Genomic DNA, 21,927 nt, shown 5'->3' with positions numbered 1-21,927 from the left:
TCAATTTGACTTTTAATACAGGTTTTTTTCCAGATAAAATGAAGGTGGCTAAAATGATTCCGATTTTTATATCTGGTGATAGGCATAGTCTCACAAATTATGGGCTATATCTTTGCTTTCTCAATTTTCAAAAATTCTGGAGAAGCTTTTTGTTAAAAAATTGGATTATTTTCTTGAAAAACATTCTTTGATACATGATAATCAGTTTGAGTTTCGAAGCACCCGCTCAACAGCTATGGCTTTGATAAAAATCACAGAAGACATTACTACAGAATTGGAGAATAAAAATTACACAGATGGTGTTTTTATTGACCTTAAAAAGGCCTTCGACACTCTTGATCATGGTATATTGATATCTAAATTACAGACATATGGATTTAGAGGTGTAGTATTAAACTGGATTATTAGTTACTTAGAAAATAGACAACAATATGTAGGCCATGAATCTAAGTTGGAAATAATACAGTGTGGAGTCCCTCAAGGCTCTGTGCTGGGGCCTAAATTATTTCTGTGATGAATCAAAGATTTTACGTTTTAGTCTTTTTGCGAACGATACTAATTTTTTTTGTATCGGGGAAGAACATAAAAATATTAATGAAAACTATTGAACAAGAATTGGTCCTACTTCAGAAATGGTTTAATAAAAATAAACTGTCGTTAAATTTAAGTAAAACAAAATTTATGTTGTTTACAAATCAAAAATGCCCTGAAAATGTTCGTTTGACTTTAAATGGAATAACTATTGAGAGAGTGTCAGAATTTAGGTTTTAGTACTCATTGACGAAAATTTTTAATGTGTCACACTACTGCAAGGATGAAGACACAGAGAATGACGTTAACAGGTTTTATTTTAGACACTGTATGCAACTCCTGAATACAGGACGAGCTTCGAGATCCACACAGGGGAACACAGGAGAAGACTTGAACTTGATGCCGTCTAGTCGATACTGGGAATAGCTGACCACTGGAGTCCTGGTTAGAGATCCGAGAGTTACACTGGAGAACACAGAGAGGCGGTTTGGAGAATCCCGGCGAATCACCGCACACAGAGGCTGCTTGGAATATACACACACACTGAGAGGTTAGTGTAGTAGAAGGACAATACTTGCTTAGATATACAGAGATTTCTGGAACCAGACTGAAGAATAAGAACCCGGAGAGTCACTGGTTTCAAAAGACGAGACCTGACAGTGAGCTGTAAACTGATTGGGGTTTATATGCAGAGTTGGAGTGGTAAGTGAAGTGATGAAGGTGCAGGTGTGGTAAATCAGAACTCTGGTGATTGCGATCGGGACCAGGTGTGTTGGGTTGAAGCTGGCTGGGGTGTGTCGTTGGGTGAATCCGTGACAGTACCCCCTCCTCCACGGCCAGCTCCTGAGGGCCATAGACCCCGACGACGAGGGCGACCCTGTGGACGGGGGGCTGGACGATCCGGGTGGTCACGGTGGAAGTCCTGGAGAAGTATGGGGTCCAAAATGTCGTCTCGATGGACCCAACAGCGTTCCTCAGGTCCAAACCCCTCCCAGTCCACGAGGTACTGCAGCTGACCCCCTCGTCGTTGGGAATCCAAGATGGTGCGGACCTGGTATACGGCTTCGTCTGTGGGGTCCACCGGAGGAGGAGGGGGCACTTCGCCAGCTTCGGCTTCTGTGGAAGGGGAAGAGAGAGGTGCAGTGTAAGGTTTTAACAAGGAAACATGGAAGGTGGGTGCAATCCGGTAGTGACGGGGTAGTGCAAGTCGATACGTGACTTCATTGACCTGCCTCAGCACCGCAAATGGACATATGAACCTGGGACTCAGTTTACGGGAGGGCAGTCGGAGGCGGATATCCCTGGTGGAGAGCCACACCAGCTGGCCAGGAGTGTAGTGGGGTGTGGGTCTTCGACGTACATCGGCCTGTTGTTGGAACCTCCGTACTGCCCCTTGAAGATGGACATGGGCTGAGTCCCAGACCCTCTCACTCTCGGTGAACCAGTGTTGGACCGCAGGAACGTCCGATGGTTCGCCTGTCCATGGGAACAGAGGTGGTTGGTATCCCAGAACGCACTGGAACGGCGTCAAGCCTGTAGATGTTTGGCGTAGAGAGTTCTGGGCATACTCTGCCCATGGGAGGTACTGATCCCAGCGGTCCTGTGCGTCATGACAATAGGTTCTCAGGTATCTCCCGATCTCCTGGATCTTACGCTCCGCTTGGCCGTTGGATTGAGGGTGGTACCCCGAAGTCAGGCTGACCGATACTCCTAGAAGCTTGAAGAACGATTTCCAGACTCTTGACATGAACTGTGGTCCCCGATCCGATACTATATCCTCTGGGATTCCGAAGTGGCGGAAAATCTCGGTGAATAACATCTCTGCTGTCTTGAAGGCTGTGGGAAGTCCGGAGAGGGGAATCAATTTACAGGACTTGGAAAATCTGTCAACGACCACTAGAATGCAGGTCTTGGAGTTGGATGGTAGATCGGTAACAAAATCCACGGCGAGATGGGACCAGGGTCTATTCGGAATTGGTAGAGGCATAAGCTTCCCTTCTGGGAGACGTCGAGGTACCTTGGCCATAGCACAAGCAGTGCACCCCTGCACGTAACGGGAGGTATCCTGGGCCATGCCGGGCCACCAGTAGCGTTGTTGGAGAAGTGAGAGGGTTTGTTGGTTGCCTGGGTGTCCAGAGCCCGGAGAAGTATGCACAGATTCTATGAGGGAAAGGCGGAAGTTGGTAGGTACGAAAATCTTCCCCTCAGGACCCCCCGGCGGAGGAGGTTCGGCAAGGGTGGCGTCGGCAATGAGTTCATCGATGTTCCACTGGATGGGACTGACAAACATGGCTGGAGGGAGTATGGTTTCGTTGATTTCAGGAGAGGTTTCGGATTGATGAAGGCGTGATAGAGCATCTGCTTTGAGATTCTTGGAACCCGGGCGGTAGGTAACTGTGAAATTAAAGCGTGTGAAAAAGAGAGCCCATCGAGCCTGGCGAGGATTTAATCTTTTGGCCTCCCGGAGATACTCAAGGTTGCGGTGGTCTGTAATCACTTGGAATGGATGGTTGGCTCCCTCCAGCCAGTGTCTCCACTCCTCTAACGCTAATTTAATGGCCAAGAGTTCTCGATTACCGACATCATAATTCTGCTCCGCCGGGGACATCTTGCGTGAAAAGAAGGCGCATGGATGGAGTCGTGGAGGGGTCCCCTGCCGCTGTGAAAGAACAGCTCCAACTCCGTTGGTGGACGCGTCCACTTCCACTATGAACGGGAGATCAGGATTTGGATGACTCAGAGTAGGAGCAGAACAGAAGGATTTCTTCAAATTCTCAAAGGCCTCGGAAGCTTCAGCAGACCAGGTTAACTGTTTGGTACCCTTCTTTACCATGGATGTTACTGGAGCGCAGATCTTACTGTAATCGCGGATGAACCGGCGATAAAAATTGGCAAAGCCAAGAAAACGTTGCAGCTCCTTCAGGGTCTGGGGTTTAGGCCAGTTGATCACCGCTTCTACCTTATTCAGATCCATAGAAATGCCGTCTGGTTGAATCACGTACCCCAGGAAGTGAATGGATTCTTGATGGAACTCGCATTTTTCTAACTTCAGGTACAGTTGGTACTCACAGAGGCGTTTAAGGACTTGCTTCACCTGTAGTACATGTTCATCGAGGTTGGAGGAGTAGATTAGGATGTCATCAATGTAGATGACCACAAACCGATGGAGCATATCTCGGAATATCTCGTTCATAAAGCCCTGGAAGACTGCTGGACTATTCGACAGCCCGAACGGCATAACCCGATATTCATAGTGCCCAGCGGGAGTGATAAAGGCAGTCTTCCACTCATCGCCTTCACGTACACGAACCAGGTTGTAAGCACTTCTCAAATCGAGTTTGGTGAAGACCCGAGCTGAACGGAGCTGTTCGAGAGCCGAAGGTACCAAGGGCAATGGATATCTGTACTTGACGGTAGAAGCATTAAGGATGCGGTAATCGATGCATGGGCGAAGTCCTCCGTCCTTTTTCTCGATCGAAGAAGAAGCTTGAGGCGGCAGGGGACGTAGAAGGACGAATGTATCCTTGGCGTAAGGCTTCCTCCACATACTCCTCCATGGCCTTCTGCTCCGGGATGGACAACGGGTAGATCTTCCCATGCGGTAGAGTGGCCCCAGGCAGCAGGTCAATAGCACAGTCCCATGGCCTGTGAGGTGGTAGTGTGGTGGCGAGTTGTTTACTAAACACGTCCTGGAAGGCCCGGTATTCAGGAGGAATCTGGTGAGAAGAATCTGTGACTGGACTTTCGACGGAGGTTGAACCCAGGACTGCAGTGACAGCGGATATGGTGGCAGTGGATTGTTTCTTGACAGGATGTAGACAATGCATTTTACAGTGATCACTCCAACGACGTACTTCTCCAGAAGTCCAGCAGATGTCAGGCGAGTGTTGATTAAGCCACGGGCGTCCCAGGACGATATCTGCTGTGGAGCCCTCCAGTACCAGTAAAGAGCATCTTTCTTGGTGTAGACAACCGATGGAAAGGTGTATTTCGGGACTGCAGTGCTGAATACTTCTCTTACAAAGGGGTTTTCCAAGGATGGAGTGTATACTCAGTGGTTGATTTAATCGTCGACGGGGAGTTTGCAAACGGTTGAGTAGTGAAGCTGAAATGAAGTTCCCCGCCGCGCCAGAGTCAATCAGTGCTTTCGCTGGAATAGAGTGTTTCAAATATGTTATTAAGACCGGAGTTTGTTTTAGGTTTAACACTGGAAATGGTAGATCTACCGTACTCACCGCCGAACGGCTGGGACGGACGGGACATTCGACACGATAATGTCCAGAAGCACCACAGTAGAGACATAGGTTATTGGTTCGACGTCGGTTACGTTCAGATGCAGTTAAACGTCCTGTATCGACTTCCATGGGCTCAGGTACTGGAGGGCTTATGGACGAGGAGATCTGAGGAGGACGTGCAGAGGAATTAAACAAACATGCAGTGCGATGCTGGGCTATAAGGATCGAGCGTTGGATGAGTTTTTCAATCCCGATGGTGTCATCATAGATGGCCAATTGTAGCCCGACATCTGAGTTGAGTCCTTGACGATAAGCGGTCATCAAAGCGATTTTGTTCCATCCGCTGCTTGCCACGATTGTCCGAAACTTCAAAGCGTAATCTGAAACAGAGGAGGTGCCTTGTCGTAGGCGAAACAGCTGATCATGAACGGAGATGGCACTAGAAGTTTGAGAGAATACAGTGCGAAAATGTTCAAAGAATCCATTTAGAGACTGTAATGCGGGTGCATTCGATTCCCAGAGAGCTTGAGCCCAGTTTAATGCTCGACCCGAGAAATTATAAAAGCAATTTTGGCTCTTTCAGAAATAAACTGAACAGCGTTTACCTCCATGTAGAGTTTGCATTGTAGTAGAAATCCATTACACTCCTCCTCGCCTGAATATGAAGCTGGTTTGGCCATGGGACTTACTGAGGCAGGTCGGTAGTTCTGAAGAGCGTGACGGAATTCCGTGAGGGATTCTTGAAGCGATTGTTGCGGAGCGACGGCTGCATTAACAGCGGCATCCATAAACGGCTGGGGTGCGGCGGCAGCGTGTGCGGCGGCGCCCAGAGAGGTTTCGGTGGATGCAGCGGGGATCTCAGAAGCTGAGGAAGCTTGCATGGTGTGTGGTCAGGTCTTGTCACACTACTGCAAGGATGAAGACACAGAGAATGACGTTAACAGGTTTTATTTTAGACACTGTATGCAACTCCTGAATACAGGACGAGCTTCGAGATCCACACAGGGGAACACAGGAGAAGACTTGAACTTGATGCCGTCTAGTCGATACTGGGAATAGCTGACCACTGGAGTCCTGGTTAGAGATCCGAGAGTTACACTGGAGAACACAGAGAGGCGGTTTGGAGAATCCCGGCGAATCACCGCACACAGAGGCTGCTTGGAATATACACACACACTGAGAGGTTAGTGTAGAAGGACAATACTTGCTTAGATATACAGAGATTTCTGGAACCAGACTGAAGAGTAAGAACCCAGAGAGTCACTGGTTTCAAAAGACGAGACCTGACAGTGAGCTGTAAACTGACTGGGGTTTATATGCAGAGTTGGAGTGGTAAGTGAAGTGATGAAGGTGCAGGTGTGGTAAATCAGAACTCTGGTGATTGCGATCGGGACCAGGTGTGTTGGGTTGAAGCTGGCTGGGGTGTGTCGTTGGGTGAATCCGTGACATAATGGAAGTCACACATATCTTATGAAGAAATAAAATTTGTAAAAACATTGCCGTTTTGAGTAAAGTAAAGTCTATGTTAAATTATAAGGCAATGAGAATCATATATTGTCCCTTTATTTTGCCATATTTGATGTATTGTTTGGAGATATGAGGTAATTCTTATTTCACTAATTTAATGCCCTTATTTATTTTGCAAAAAAGGGCCATAAAAATAATTAATAGAGTTACTCCAAGAGAATATACTACAGGACTGTTTCTGGAGTCAGGACTACTCAAATTGAAGGATTTGGTTGCTTTACAAACTTTATTAGTTGTTCATAAAGCAAAACACTGCCTGTTACCGCATGTACTGCAAACCCTTTTTACTGTAAATAGTGAGACAAGCAAAATGACTTTTGCTGGAAATACCCTCAAACTAATGTGCGTTTCAGTTTCTGGTGTGAAAAGATGGAATTTTTTAGAAAATTATCTAAAATGTTGTTCAAACATTCTACAATTGAAATACAAGTAGAAACAGAAGATACTTAATTTATATAAAGATTAATGTGAAAATTGATCAAATTATAACAACAATAATGGTCTCGTTGATGTTTTTGTTGCTAGAGTTGTCATCATTGCATCATTGTTGTTTTTGTTTGTTTAGTGTTGTGTAAGCAGAATTAATAAGAAGATTTTTTTTTTTAAATGGAAAATTGTTAAAATTGAAAGTAGATTATATCTGGTCTATTTTGTTATTTTGTGTTGTTGTTATCTTTTGTCATGTCGGTGAGGCCATCTAATTTGTAATTTTTTTTATTATAAGAATGGGGTAGGAGTTTATACGATTTTTTTTCTTCATCCTACTCCTGTTCTTCTTGTCATGGAATGTACTTTTGTTGTGTTTGTTGGATTTGTTAAATTGCTGTTGTGGCATTTCGTGTTGCATTACCATGAAAAGAGAATACATAAATAAATTAAATGAAATGAAATATTGGAGTAATATTCATTTTTCAATCCGAGAATGACAACTGTCTGTCCACTTTCCATAGCATATCAGTAAAAATAATGGAAATTTAAATAATTTTTAAAACTGTATGCTATTGTTTACATTTTTATTCATCTTGTTTTTACTGTATTGTGTGATTTAGTGTATTTTGTACTACCATTTTGGGCTTTAAGCTGTTTGTTAAGTCCTCAAACCAATGACTTGTTTGTGTTTAAGGTACTTTACCTATAGACTGTGCAGCTGGAACCAGTGGCAGAATTGGGGAAATCCAGGAGGGATATGAAGGTGAGAAATGTCCACAATATCAGATGCTTCTTTTCACATTTAAAAGCAAAAATAATAATAATAATTCAGGAGCAAAAATTTAGATTATTAGAGACATAAAATAATTGATATTTGATAAAATAAAATAAAATCCTGTGTGGTCATTTAAAATGCAATTGCTTGGGAATATTATGGAGTAGTAATGCAAGAACAATACTGGCATTATCTAGTATTTATGTTTAGACTGTCTGTCAGAAGAATATTTAAATATCTGATCTGTCCTTCAGGAGTTGTAGAGATTATCACTAATATTGGACCTGATGATCGTCTGGTGCTGGAGTCATACCTCTTTCCCATTGGTGTAACATATCTGGAGCTGATTTACTCTAATGAAGACTCAACCCATACGGTGCGAACCGTCAAACCACTGGATGCTGATGCACTAAAGGAGGTTTGTCCCTCACTGATCCACACATATATACAGAGAGAGAGAGAGAGAGAGAGAGGAGAGAGAGAGGAGAGAGAGAGAGAGAGAGAGAGAGAGAGAGAATCTCATTCCATTTTCTCAATTTTTATATCTTCAATGGAATTTATCATTAACTACAAACAAACAGCTATAGCTACTGACTGACTGTCAACCGTTGCCCATTCTGGCATAGTTGGTAGTATTACATTTTAATTTTTTAATCTGATAAAGAAATGAAGTGCCACATGTCTCTTTGTGTGTTTTATTTCTTCTAGTCAGCAGGGGTTTTGTATTATTCACTCACTTGCCCAAACCCGTTGGTAAGTTTAAACAATAACATTATTAAATTATTTAATAAGACAAAGTATTATAGAAATAAAGATTCAGCACATGAACCTTCACTATAACCGTCACTTCATTTTCCATTTCAGCTGAAAAACATCAGGACATTAGAAGTTCAGGATGTCAATGACAATCCTCCGATCTTCCAGAGTAAAACATACAGCGCCACAGTGTCAGAGGTGTGTGTAATGTCACATCTTTAAACAGCAGAAGTGTGTTTGGTCACTCAGAGACTCACATCTCTGTCTTTTGCTCCAGACGACAGCTGTGGGTTCAGATGTGCTCAGGGTTATAGCGGAAGATGCAGATGTTTCTCCAGAAAACAGCAATATTACATATTCTATACTGGTAAATCATGAATGATTCCCATATTTTTTATATAATATCATACTAGGCTTCCACAAAACTGCATTACTGGTATCAGGCACTAGATTACATTTTCAACAGGACTGTCAATCAATTAAAGTATGTATCATACCTAATCTCATGGGTTTTTTAATCATTTGTATTCATGCAAATTCTTTTTAAGGAAAGGAAACTAAATAATATATTTAATTAGTCAGTAGCACAGCTTGTGTCCATGATTTCATTTGTATTCATCACCTCATCTTCATTAACAGCCTCCAGCACCAGATGATTTTGAAGTGAGAAGTGACGGAAACATCAGGCTGAAACAACGTCTGAACTACAACAATGCTCAACAGCACATCTTCACCGTGCAAGCTACAGTAAAGACAAACTCTCTGACATCCGACTAACCTCCAGATTACTTTGATAACTAAACTCCATAGAATTGCTTTGTTAGTTTATTCTTTAAAGGAATAGTTCAAACAAACTTTGTCACTGTGTAGTCACTCGTAGAACACAAAAGCAAATATTAACCAGAATGTCCAAGCTGCTTTTTCCATGAAAGTAGATGACACAAATTACACAATTTTCATTTTTAATAAACATTTGTAATAAAACACTGTTTTTTTGTTTGTTTGTTTTTTGCAGGATATAGGAGAACTCAATGACACCACAACAGTTACACTAACAGTTGAAGATTTTGACAATCTAAACCCTTATTTTGATCACAGTCTCTACAAGGCATCCATTGAGGAAAATCAGGTAAATGACGTCATGATCAATATTTAAACGCATGTCTGATCAAACAAATGAAACCTCCATGTCTTTTCTGTCCATGCACAGGTAGGACAGTTTTCAGAAGTCACTCCTGAGGCCATAAAAGCTCAAGATGGCGACACGGGCATCAACGAGCCTGTAGTTTACAGCATAACAGCAGGTGCTATTAACAGAAGATTTACAACACACTTACATGACACGAGTCCTAATATAAAAAACCTCCTCCACCGGTTTCCAAATAAAGTTTCTCTGTAGATGTGTGAGAGCTAGAGTGAAACACTGATTTTAATTCTGATAATACAGAAAATTCCACCAAACTATAGTCAAGCACAGTAATTGTGATAAAACAAGTACTTTAGACTGCTAATAATACACTTCTGTTTGAATAAAGAAATATAGTCATATTCTAAATTAAGTTTCTGATAATAACACAGCAAATATCCACATTTCTGTTCCAGTCTTTCCAAATAAATATCAGAGCAACTTTGACATCGATCAAAACAGTGGAGTCATCTCTGTGACAACGGCACTAGACAGAGAGGAAATCGACCAGATAACTGTTCACATACAGGTATCAGACGTTTCTGAAGACATTCATGAATCTGAAGAGGGTTTCAGTAATGTGTTTGTTTATATTTTCTATTCACGATTTCCTTATAAATAGGCAACTCAGCAGGATGATGCCAAGAGCGCTAACGCTGTGGTGTCCGTCACCATTGAGGATGTGAATGACAACCCTCCGCAATTTGACCAGGATGAGTACACCGTATCTCTTCTGGAAAATTCCCCAAAGGATCAGTTTGTGCTTCAGACTAAAGTCACTGATCGAGACCAGGTACAGTTCCTGAAAACATCACTTTGTAAAGTAGATCAAATAAACACAAAAATAAAAAACACAGACTTGCAAACATTAAAATGGTAAACTATTTTTAAACACCAAAAATGATGATCCAATCATCCAGAGCTCCCAACAACTTAAAAACACTTAGCAACCATTTAGCAAAACTCTAGCAACCACTCATTAACAAATTCAAACACCTTAAAGGGATAGTTCACCCAAAAATGAAATTTATGTCAGTAATTACTCGCCTTCATGTTGTTCCACCCCGTAAGACTGTCGTTCATCTTCGGAACACAAATTAAGATATTTTTGATGAAATCTGAGAGCCGTCTCACTCAAAAAGTGTTGTTGTTTTTTTGCACACAAAAAATATTCTCGTCGCTTGATAAACTTAAAGGGGTCATATAATGGTACATGCACTTTTTTAAGTTGATTGTACTGAAATGTGTGTTGGCAGTGCCTGTACACAACCATCATATAATGATAAAAATCCATCCAGTGTTTTTGTTTTAATCTCCTTATGTTTTTCCCTGCCTCAAATCGAGCCGTTCGTTTTTGTGACGTCAATAAAACGGACGCCCCTCCCACGATTATTGATTGACAGCAGCGTTTCAACACAGACCCGCCCTGAGCGAGCTGTCATCATAGTCCGCCATTGTTGATACGCTGGAGCAGAATGGCGTCTAAGCGATTGTGGTGTTCTGTACTTGGGTGTAATAACGAACAGAGTCATTTTGATGTTCCTGAATCCGAACCGCTGAAGACGCAGTGGCTGAGTTTTGTTTTCGAAGGGAATATTCCCCACGATCAACGTCAATGCGTTCATGTTTGCGCGAATCATTTCTCACCAGACTGCTTTATAAACGAGGGTCAGTATAAAGCTGGTTTTGCTAAGAAGCTGCTCCTGAAAAAAGAATCGGTAGCAACTATTTATGTTCCCCTGCACCTCCAGAAGAAGTGAGTGTAAAGTTTTATTAACCTTTATATTAATCTTTGCAAATCGCGAAAAAAAGTTTTTCATGACCATTAGTTGTAACCTTTTTGTAACGTCAATCTGTCAATGAACTAACGTATACATCAGTAAACACATAGCGTTCGTATCTCACTACTCTACCCTGCCAGTGCACACAAAAATAGATCAAAGTGACATTACGTTAACCAACCATTCAGAAACGTCCTGTTCGAGCCTTAACTGTCCAACTTCTTTGTGGCCGTCATCTTGTTCCGGGTGCGACTCCGGTCCGGAGTCAGCAAAGCTCATTATCATTTAAAGTCATATGCACTGAAACGCCGTGCTGAAAACAGAGCTGTTTTTGATCAGGTAAAATAAGTGTTTTCTTAAAATACTAATGAGAATTTTTTATAAAAGTATATTACAAAGTTTTCGTTTAGACCCTAAAGAATCATACTAGCTTGTACAAAAATGGCATTATATGACCCCTTTAAAGGGTTAGTTCACCCAAAAATGAAAATGATGTCATTAATGACTCACCCTCATGTTGTTCCAAGCCCGTAAGACCTCCGTTCATCTTCGGGACACAGTTTAAGATATTTTAGGTTTAGTCCGAGAGCTTTCTGTCCCTCCATTGGAAATGTATGTACGGTATACTGTCCTTGTCCAGAAAGGAAATAAAGACATCATCAAAGTAGTCCATGTGACATCAGTGGGTTAGTTACAATGTTTTGAAGCATCGAAAATACATTTTGGTCCAAAAATACCAAAAACTACGACTTTATTCAGCATTGTATTGTCTTCTGGTTCTGTTGTCAATCCGCGTTCAGTGACGCTGCTGACGTAAGCTGCTGCTGACGTGTTATCTGGTGCGTCCGCGTATTCGGGTTCAAATAAATATGGCTGGGCTTGGGTGAGAGCTGTTTTACACCCTGACAGTATATGTGCCAGTGTTCCCTTTTGCCCACACAGCTTGCAGTTAGGATCTTCCCTCAGCCCCCATACATGTAAGTGTGCTGGCGAAAGGAAAGGTGTCATGGACAGATCACAGGAGGAAGGAAATTTGTTAGGGCTCCAGCCGCCACAGCTCTTGCTAGGAGATCTTGCACTTGGGAAGATCCCATTTTGTCCATGCGCCCTGGGATCCTTGTTCCACTGCCCTTGCCATCCGCCTTTCCTCCTCACGGCCCCGCACCTCAACCTGAACCATCTCCTGCCTGCTCTTTACACCTGCGCTTCTCCACTGCTGGCAGAGCCGAGTCCTCTCCGTCCGACGCAAGGGCTTCCAAGGATGTCTCGCAGCCTCAGAGCACTCACAGCCTGCTCTACAGCTGTACTGGTAGAGCCCATTTGCCTCCAGACCTGGTTGTGACCCCTACTGGCCTCACCAGGTCGTCTTTGGAGTCTCTGAGGCTAAGTAAGACTCTACACTTTGCCACCTTAAACTCCTCTATGACGGAGGACAGGGGAAGTGACCAAATGTAGAGGCCCACTGAAGAAAAACTTGGGGGAATCCCCAACCACCTTCTGATACAAACTTCCATTTAAGTTTTGTCAAGCCAACATTCAAAGTTTGTTTTGATGTACTTACCTTATCTAGTTTTCTATTTGATTAGGGTGGGTTCTCTAAAGGTCACTTTATCATGGATACCAGTACCTTCGTTATCAACAGTCAAGGAGTAATATCACTCCGGGGCGATGCTTCCTTGGATAGAGAAACTGTAGACAATTACACCATACAGGTACAAAGCAATCACATTCATTTCTTAAATCCAGCTATTTACAAAATGTTCAGGATGACTATTCACTCTGAATGGGATGCTTGCATTGTCTTTCTCAGGTTGTAGCTGTAGACCAGCCTGTCGATGGTTTAAGCTCCACAGCTCAGGTCATCATCACTGTTCTGGACGTCAACGACAACAACCCACAATTCCTTCCTCTCCCAGAGCCCATTGAGATTCAGGAAGGTGCGTACACACCCTCATCACCTGGAGAGGTGTGCGAAATCTCAGCAACAGACGCTGACATTGGAGACAACGGTCGTGTCACCATCACTACTTCCTCACACAGTGAAATATTCAGCTTCAGAGAGGTGAGGGAACTTACGAGGAAGGCAGCTGTCACTGTGCCTACAGTGCATGATATCATGATTTTATAAATATGAAATTGTAATGTCAATGTTTAGATCTAATTTATTTTGTTAAAAAAACGTGCTTATTTCATTCACTTGTAGGATGGGACTCTCCTAGCCATTGAGGAGCTGGATTGGGAGACACAGGATGTGTATGATGTGATCATTGTTGCTATGGATCATGCAATCCCACAGAGAAATGTACAGCAATTACATCTATTCATTTGTATAATTGCATGATAGAAATATGTGTAGTTCAATTCACTTTGCGATTGGAACATTCTGTGGCATTTCCTACCCAGATTTACAAAAAAAATCCAAAAATGACTGAGCACATGGCAGACAAAAAAAAAAAAACGTATGTATGTATATATATATGTATATATATATATATATATATATATAAAGCATGCCAATTATATATCTATATATATATATAATCTTATTGGCATGCTTTATGCATACTGTATCTGGAAGGTTGTAAAGGGTTTTATCTGTCTGCCAGCATAGAAAGTTGATTCCAATGAAGAACTAGTTGACTGATTGGCCATAGCTTCAGGTAACCTGGGTACCTAATAATAGTTCAATCCTTACAAGTAAACTACTGTTAATTACAGACATTAAGTTAGATACTAGACATTGCAAATATGAACTTTTGGTCTGCACTACAAAGGGTTGCTTGGGTTCATTTTCTGCAGAACATCACCACAGTGAGGGTCAGTATCACAGACGTCAATGACAACGCTCCAGTTTTCAGCTCTGACACCTACAGCAAAAGCATTCTGGTTAAAGATGCCAAGGTTGGAGAGGTGCTGCTGATGCTCTCGGCCACAGATAAAGATGCTGGAAACAACGCGCTAATTAGTTACAGGTAAGCTTAAGACTAAACTCCCATTTCTTTAGGATCAATAATATGAAGGATAAACCATGAACACACTTGCCTACATCCCTCCTTTAAGACAGATCCATGAATGTTGTGTTTCTGTAGTTTCTCTGAAGGCTCCTCAATGGTCGCATTGGATGCTGACACAGGAGACATCACTTTGACCTCTGACCTTAGCGAGGTCACAGAAGACACGCTGCTAAACCTCACTGCTACTGCGACAGATCATGGAACACCACCAGAATCTGATGAAGGTTTGGGCTTAGTTTGCGTAATTCCTTTAGTGAATCTGGCGTTAAAACAATGCAGATAATGTGAGCAATTCTTATTGGGAGCCATTAATTCTCCCTTCAGTATTAATATTTGATTCAATGATTTCTTCTGATTTCTTCTCTCTGAAGCAAAAGTCTTGATCTACTTCAAAATTGCCTCTCTCACTGAGAGTGTGAGTTTTGAAAGCTCCTCCTACAAGTTCACAATAAAGGAGAATGAACCTGAGGCCTCAATAGTGGGCAAGGTCAAGGCATTAACAGGAAGTCCACTGGCTACGGTCAGCTATAACATGAAGTCACACAAGCCTGTCTTCTCTGTGGATGGTGAGGGAACCATAAAAGCTCTGAGACCGCTGGACAAGGAGGAAGAGGAGTGGTACATCCTCACAGTAGAAGCCATAGACTCCAGAACTCCTCCAAACACTGCAGAGACAACGGTACTGTTCTTACTTTAAACTAAGGCCAGAAACAAAGTCTACACAAGTATGCAATTTATGTTAACAGGATAATTACTCACCTTCATGTCGTTTCAAACCCATAAGACCTTTGTTCATTTTCGATTCACAAATTAAGATATTTTTGATGAAATCCGAGAGGTTTCTGACCCCACATAGGCAGTAAAGTCATTGCAAATTTCAAGGCCCGAAAGGTATAAAGACATTGTTAAAATAGTCCTCCAGTGACTCTACTTTTTGTGTACAACCCCTCGAGGGAAAGATGAATTTAGAAATGTACAGAGACATCCTTGGTGAAAACCTGCTCCAGAGCGCTCTGGACCTCATGGGCAACGGTTCATCTTCCAACAGGACAACAACGATAAGCACACAGCCAAGATAACAAAAGAGTGGCTATGGGACAACTCTGTAAATGTCCTTGAGTTGCCCGGCCAGAGCCCAGACTTGAACATCTCTGAAGAGATCTAAAAATGGCTGTGCACCGACGCTCCCCATCCAACCTGATGGAGCTTGAGAGGTTCTGCAAAGAAGAATGAGAGAAACTGCCCAAAAATAGATGTGCCAAGCTTGTAGCATCATACTCAAAAGTCAGGGTTTTTTTTATATTTTTTTTTTATAAATTTGCAAAGATTTCAAACAAACTTCTTTCACGTTGTCATTATGGGGTATTGTTTGTAGAATTTTGAGGAAAATAATTAATTTAATCCATTTTGGAATAAAGCTATAAAATAACAAAATTATTTTTAAAAAAAAGTGAAGCGCTGTGAATATGAATACTTTCCGGATGCACTGGAGTCACATGGACTATTTTGTTGCCTATGGCTGGTTCAGAAACTCTCGGATTTCATCAAAAATATCTTAATTTGTTTTCCGAAGATGAACGAAGGTCTTACAGGTTTGGAACGACATGAGGGTGAGTAATTAATGACAGCAATTTCATTTTTGGGTGAACTATCCCTTTAATGCATAAATTGTATATCAAAATGCAGTGACACAAGCTTGTGCAGCTAGAAGTATTTGTGTTCACATACTTACAGTATGGCCTAACTATGGTTTCTGGCCTAAGTCTTAGGCTGAATCCGAAAACGCACCCTAAACCCTCAACCACCATTCCCTACATCAGTCCACTAATATGTTCACTTGAAGGAGTGAATGAAAACGAGTGCGTGAATTCGGACAGCCATTGAGTGTACATCGGTTGTACACTCGTTATTGTGGTGCAATATGGGATTAAATAAGTGCACTCAATATCGTCCACTATGGTTTCGGACACCCCTACAAATGGCTGTCCCTTCAAATAATGCCCTATTTGAGGGTATAGGGGGCGATTTCAGATTCAAACTTACTCTTCAAGCATGTCAAAGCCAAAGTTTCTTTTCTTAAAAGAAATCTGGCACAGAAAATTTGACTTTCTTTGTGTCTCTCTCACTATCTTCAGGTCAACGTTCAGGTTGAGAACGTGAATGAGGCTCCTGTGTTTGTCGCTGAAATATATGAAGCAGAGATTTTCAGTATCGCTCCATACAAATTCCCTATAGTGAAGGTCCAGGTGAGTGTGGGTGGGCATAGACATCAGTTATAAATGCAGTGGATGTAGTCAGATCTATTTTATAATTAGTGGTGTTCACTAAGGCAAACGTCACTGTTATTGTTGCTATTGCTCATACTAAATGGCTAGTGATTTTTTAAAACCCTCAAAATGTATTAATTAAAACTAAATCCATAAAATGATTCCCGGAAGGGATCCCCTAAAAGGTTCTATGTATATGAAGTGCCTGATGTTTTTTTTACAATTAATTTTTTTGTAGTAAATGTGGTTGAAATGTGGTGGTGTGTTCCTCAGGCATCGGACCCTGATGTGGGCGAGAGCTCAGAACTGCAGTATTCCCTGCTGGAGTCCACAACTCTGCTGGATGTGGAGGCAAGCACTGGTCAGGTCTACGTACTGGATGCATCCAGATTTGGAGACAATCTGTTCACCTTTCAGGTTAAAGCCACTGATAAACATGGGCTGTTCACGACTACAACTGTACAGGTGAGCAGAAATTACCAATGGCATTTTGATTGAGAATAGAGCAGTAAAACAGAGCAGTCAATGCAAAGATGGACTTCTTTGTGTTTGCCACATGCAGATCAAAGTAAAACAAAGTGTACATCGTGACAGCGTCTCAGTAATCTCCCTAAACCAGCCCGTATACATAGTGGAGAAGAAGATACCAGAGATGGAAGAGTGAGTAATCTCTGTTCGTTATTGAAACGTGTTATTCAAGGGGCACTTGGCAACTATTTCAACTTAATAAAACCGTTTAGAAATCATTTGAATGGTTCAATAACCTGTTCTGGTGAGAATGGTGACTTTCCCCGCTCCCCCCAGCGTTCCCAGGAGGAAAACCAACCTTGCAACATGGGGACTAACGTCCCGGTAAGAAGCTCCACATGATAAAGTTGGCCGGCTCCGATAATAACAAATGCACATGAGCAGCGGTAGAAAGCGGGAGGAAGGTGCCGCAAGTGAGTTTTTTTTATGACAGTGTTGTGAAAATATACGCCGCACAGCTGTAGGGGGAGCTCGATGAGAAAACACGTGACAACAAAAGTGAAAATCAGCGAAGAAATGACTAGAGTTGCCAAGTGCCCCTTTAAGACAGAATAAGAGCATTTCCATTTGTGAAGTGTTAATGTGTTTTGAGCTGAGAGTATAAGTGGAAACATGTTTAAGGAATAATTAACCCAAAAATAAATTTGAAAATGAATTATTTTACTCACCCTCATGGCATTCCTAACCTGTGTTCTGCTATGTTTTCAGAATTAATCTTTAAGAGTTAATCTTCTTTAAGCGCAACTGAGCAACTGTATCTAAAGTACTGTAAAAGAGAGAGTTAAAAGTTTCGGTCGCAATTTCAAGTTCTTCTAAGCTATCTGGGATCCTGAGATGATGAAACTGATCAGGAAGATTATTAATAAAGCAATCTTTAGTGGCAAAATTGATAGGAGTCAGCTTTGCAGCCTTGGCTAAATGAAGTTTACACAAGACTAGATAATGTCATCGCTCAGTTGCAGAATTTCAACAGTATCAACATTGATTCCGTGTGATAATATTAGATCTAGAGTATGATTACGACAATGAGTTGGTCCTGACACGTGTTGTCTAACTCCAATAGAGTTAAGAATATCTTTAAATGCCAATCCCAATGCATCTTTTTCGTTATCTACATGTATATTAAAATCACCAACAATTAGGACTTTATCTGCAGCCAGTACTAACTCTGATAGAAAGTCAGCAAATTCTTTGATAAAGTCTGTATGGTGCCCTGGTGGCCTGTATACAGTAACCAGCATAAATCTCAAATGTGATTTATCATTTACACTATATATTGTTAAATTAAGCACCAATACTTCAAAAGAATTATATTTGAAACTAGATTTCTTAGTAATTCTGAAAATATTACTATAAATTACAGCAACACCTCCCCCTTTGCCTTTCAGACGAGGTTCATGTTTATAACAGTATTCCTGGGGGTGGACTCATTTAAAGTAATGTCAATGTTTGGTTTTAGCCAGGTTTCTGTCTTTTTTTATTTATTTTTTTTATTTACTTGTTTACAGACTAAAATAAGACAAGCCTCAAACCCCCCGCCCACCGCAATCACTCCCCCATGCATTCATACCACAATCACAACCACAATCATCCACACATTCATCGTGTTGTGACAGGAAAGCAAACTATAAATAGAAAGGAAGCACAAAGCAAACAATAAATCAAATAAATGATAAATTAGAATAAATCAATAAACAAAATACAATACAATTAGCAAAACTTTAAGAAAGTACACCTAATATTTATATCTCAAGCAGACATTCCATTTCTTTTCATGCTCAGTTATTCTGTTGTTATTTGTTGCTATAATTGTTTCCAGCATATACTGATGATAAACTCTATTCTTAAAGTTTTTTATACATAAATTTGATATAGTTTTAGCTTTAAAAATAAACATTTTACCCATCAAGATAATCATATTCAAAAAATGTGTGCATTTACCCTCTATGACACATAACAAAATATTCTGAGGTGTGATTCGTAAAATAATATCCATAGACCTTAACCATAACTGTATACTGACCCAAAACTTATGAAAAAATAAAAAATAAATGCATCAAGTCCTCCTCCTCATCCCCACAGAACCTGCAACAGGGATCCTTTTCGATCTGCCATTTGAATAAAGATTTTTTTGTTGCAATAATTTAATAAGGTTTCTGTCTTACACAGCACATCTAGGTTATAGTCTGTAATCATATCATTAACAATAAGTGCTTTTGAAGTAAGGGATCGAATATTCAGCAACCCGAGCTTTATCATTTGCTAATTTGTATTATATCTGTTTTTTATTTGTTGAACATCAATTACATTTTTACATAAGATGGATTTGGAAGTTTTTTGTATGTCCTAATTCAGGGAACAGACACAGTCTCTATATTATGATATCTAGGTGAAAGAGTCTCTATGTGATGGGATTTATCTGACCTTGGTGACGTGAGACAGCTGGCAGACGGTCGGTTTAGCCAGTCTGTCTGCTTCCTGACCTGAGCCCCAGATTGTCATGTTTGGTCCTATACACCGTCTGAGTGTGTTTTTTTCCTCAGTTCCATGGGGAAAGTTTTAGGCTGGACTGTGAAAATCCTCAGTGTGAGAGCTGAGGATGGGAATGAGATGCGCACCATTCTTAGAGAATCTACTGCCAAGACTTACGTCAGTTTCATCGCCATGGACTCCAGTGGTGTGGTCATCCAAGCCACGGTGGTCAAAGAGTAAGTTGAACTAATATCAGTTTATTCAGACTAATCTAATGTGAAAGTTGATGTGCAAATGTTTAATAGCTGATAGCCTTGTGGTCATTGCTCTGACTGTAAATCAATTATAATTTTGAATTGCTCTGACTGTAAATCAATTAAATTTTGATTCGTTTTAAAACTGATCTGAGATCTGAATACATTAATTTCCATTTTAACTTTGACTGATCACGAGGCTATCGCTTGCTGCTCCTATCACATCTTGAAATAAACTAAATGTCTTTGAGTATTTTATTATTGCAAAAGACTGACTTGCCGTTAAATAACAAATATTGTATATGAACTATCCCTGTCCTACATATATATATAGTATAGTAACTATAATAGATTTTAGAGTGCATTTTTATTATTTAAAATTAAAAACCTTCAATATCTGGTTGACTGATCTAGCACTATGTTTCCACTATGGTCCAATATTAACGCTGGGTTGCCAAATAACCCAGATATTTTTGTTTTTAACCCAGCGTTTTTTAGAGTGTGGTTTACCAACCATGTTTGTTTAAGGATACTAGTAAGGGATGTGAATTATGTGACAAGTACAAGTGCTGCAATTACATAATTGCACAACCACATCATCGCAATACACAGAAATATATCCATCTTGAAAAGTATTGTATATATTAATACATTATGTAAGTGCATTAACAAAATATAAGATTTTTATATGAAAAATGTATAAGTATGTGCATTAACAAAAATATACTCTTCAGATTTCCCTCTGGCCTGCTTGCCTGAATTACATCTATTAATCATAATAAGGATGAGAGTGTTATGGGCAGCATCTGAAATATCTTCACTCCCACAGGAAACTGAACAGTAAGAGCGAAGATTTAACATCTGAACTGCAGAAGGTTTTTGGACCTGGTTTGGTAATCAAAGTGGAGGACAGTTCTGGAGACTCTGGAGAATCCAGTCAAACCATCAAATACGCTCTCATCGCTGTCAGTGTTGTGCTGGCTGTAGTCAGTGTGACTTTAGTGGCGAAGATTATCCATCTTGAAAAAAAGTAAGATATTACTGGCCATGTAACTGCAGTTTTTCTATCATCTATCTATCTATCTATCTATCTATCTATCTATCTATCTATCTATCTATCTATCTATCTATCTATCTATCTATCTATCTATCTATCTATCTATCTATCTATCTATCTATCTATCTATCTATCTATTGTTTGGTGAAGTAGTTATATAATACACATTTTTGTTGCCTCAGAAAAAAGAAAAGGGGGACAGATTCTGACAGACAGAGTTTAAATACGGCCATTGGTTTACCTCAAAAGAGAAGCAGTATTGACAAACTTGCTAACTTTAACACGTAAGTGCAAAAATATTGTTAACTATCTGATACAATCAGTTAAACTTATTTGTGAAAAGATTGTTCTCAAATGTTTTTGTTACCATGTTTTTATCTGCATTGATTTGTTTTGAGAAGTTTGACTAAACATGTTTCTTCTTTTGTTAACAGAAACCCAGAATCCAGAGAGGTAAAACATCTAACTGTAATGACAAACTCAGAGTATAATTCATGAAATACCATTTTGTCATTTAACATGGAATCTAAATAATTATTTGTAATTTTGTTCCACATGTTTTGTGTTTCCCAGGATGAGGTTACAGAGAAATTATGACAGAGAATCTGAGAATGGAAGTGATAATCGTGGAAACAGCATCTGCCCTCTGAAAACACCCTGATGGATCAAAGCTCCTCACTTCTTCTCAGTGGTGTACAAGACTTCATGAACTTATGTCTTGATTAAGTAACATTTATAGCCCTAATCCTAAACTTGAGGTGTAGGCATAAGGGTTGAGTTCCTAACATGGAGGACAACATGAGCATCAGGGCTTCTTAAGACAGAAATCAGGCTCCTGGGCTTCAGCATTACAGGATTAACATCTCTGATCATGTGTCCTCAGATCCAGGATCAGCCGTCATGTGACTCATACAATGGCAAACTCAAGTCACAACAGACACAACACAGGGCGAATTCCCTTCAAAGAGACGAGCATCACTCTGCTCCACTCATTACGCATTAGTAGCCATGTTTCCATCCACTTGTCAATCGAATTATCTGAAGTTCGGTAAAAAAACTCATGCGAATAAAGCTGGTGAAAGTGTGTTTCCATCAAACGGCTTTAAAGCGGATAA

The 21,927-nt window shown here is 40.7% G+C and overlaps 1 protein-coding gene across 2 annotated transcripts in view; it reads left to right on the top strand.

Moving 5' to 3' along the window:
- LOC130082356 (protein dachsous-like) overlaps nt 1–21,927 on the top strand; it is a 44,659-nt gene that overhangs the window by 2,726 nt on the left and 20,006 nt on the right. The window contains exons 2-10 of one of the 2 annotated variants that reach the window (XM_056247203.1): nt 7,417–7,485; nt 7,752–7,915; nt 8,206–8,250; nt 8,362–8,451; nt 8,531–8,620; nt 8,893–9,000; nt 9,269–9,382; nt 9,464–9,557; nt 9,856–9,968. The exons of the other annotated variant lie outside the window; for it this stretch is intronic. Of the exons in view, the coding sequence (XP_056103178.1) occupies nt 7,417–7,485; nt 7,752–7,915; nt 8,206–8,250; nt 8,362–8,451; nt 8,531–8,620; nt 8,893–9,000; nt 9,269–9,382; nt 9,464–9,557; nt 9,856–9,968 (887 nt within the window). The remainder of the gene's footprint in view (nt 1–7,416; nt 7,486–7,751; nt 7,916–8,205; nt 8,251–8,361; nt 8,452–8,530; nt 8,621–8,892; nt 9,001–9,268; nt 9,383–9,463; nt 9,558–9,855; nt 9,969–21,927) is intronic. 2 annotated transcript variants of the gene reach the window in all.

This window comes from Rhinichthys klamathensis, unplaced genomic scaffold (genome assembly GCF_029890125.1).
Source record: "Rhinichthys klamathensis goyatoka isolate OS25496 unplaced genomic scaffold, OSU_Roscu_1.1 h1tg000044l_1, whole genome shotgun sequence".
NCBI lineage: Eukaryota > Metazoa > Chordata > Actinopteri > Cypriniformes > Leuciscidae > Rhinichthys > Rhinichthys klamathensis.
The sequence above is the reverse complement of the archived record's forward strand: the minus strand, read 5'-3'. Positions and strand labels throughout refer to the sequence as shown.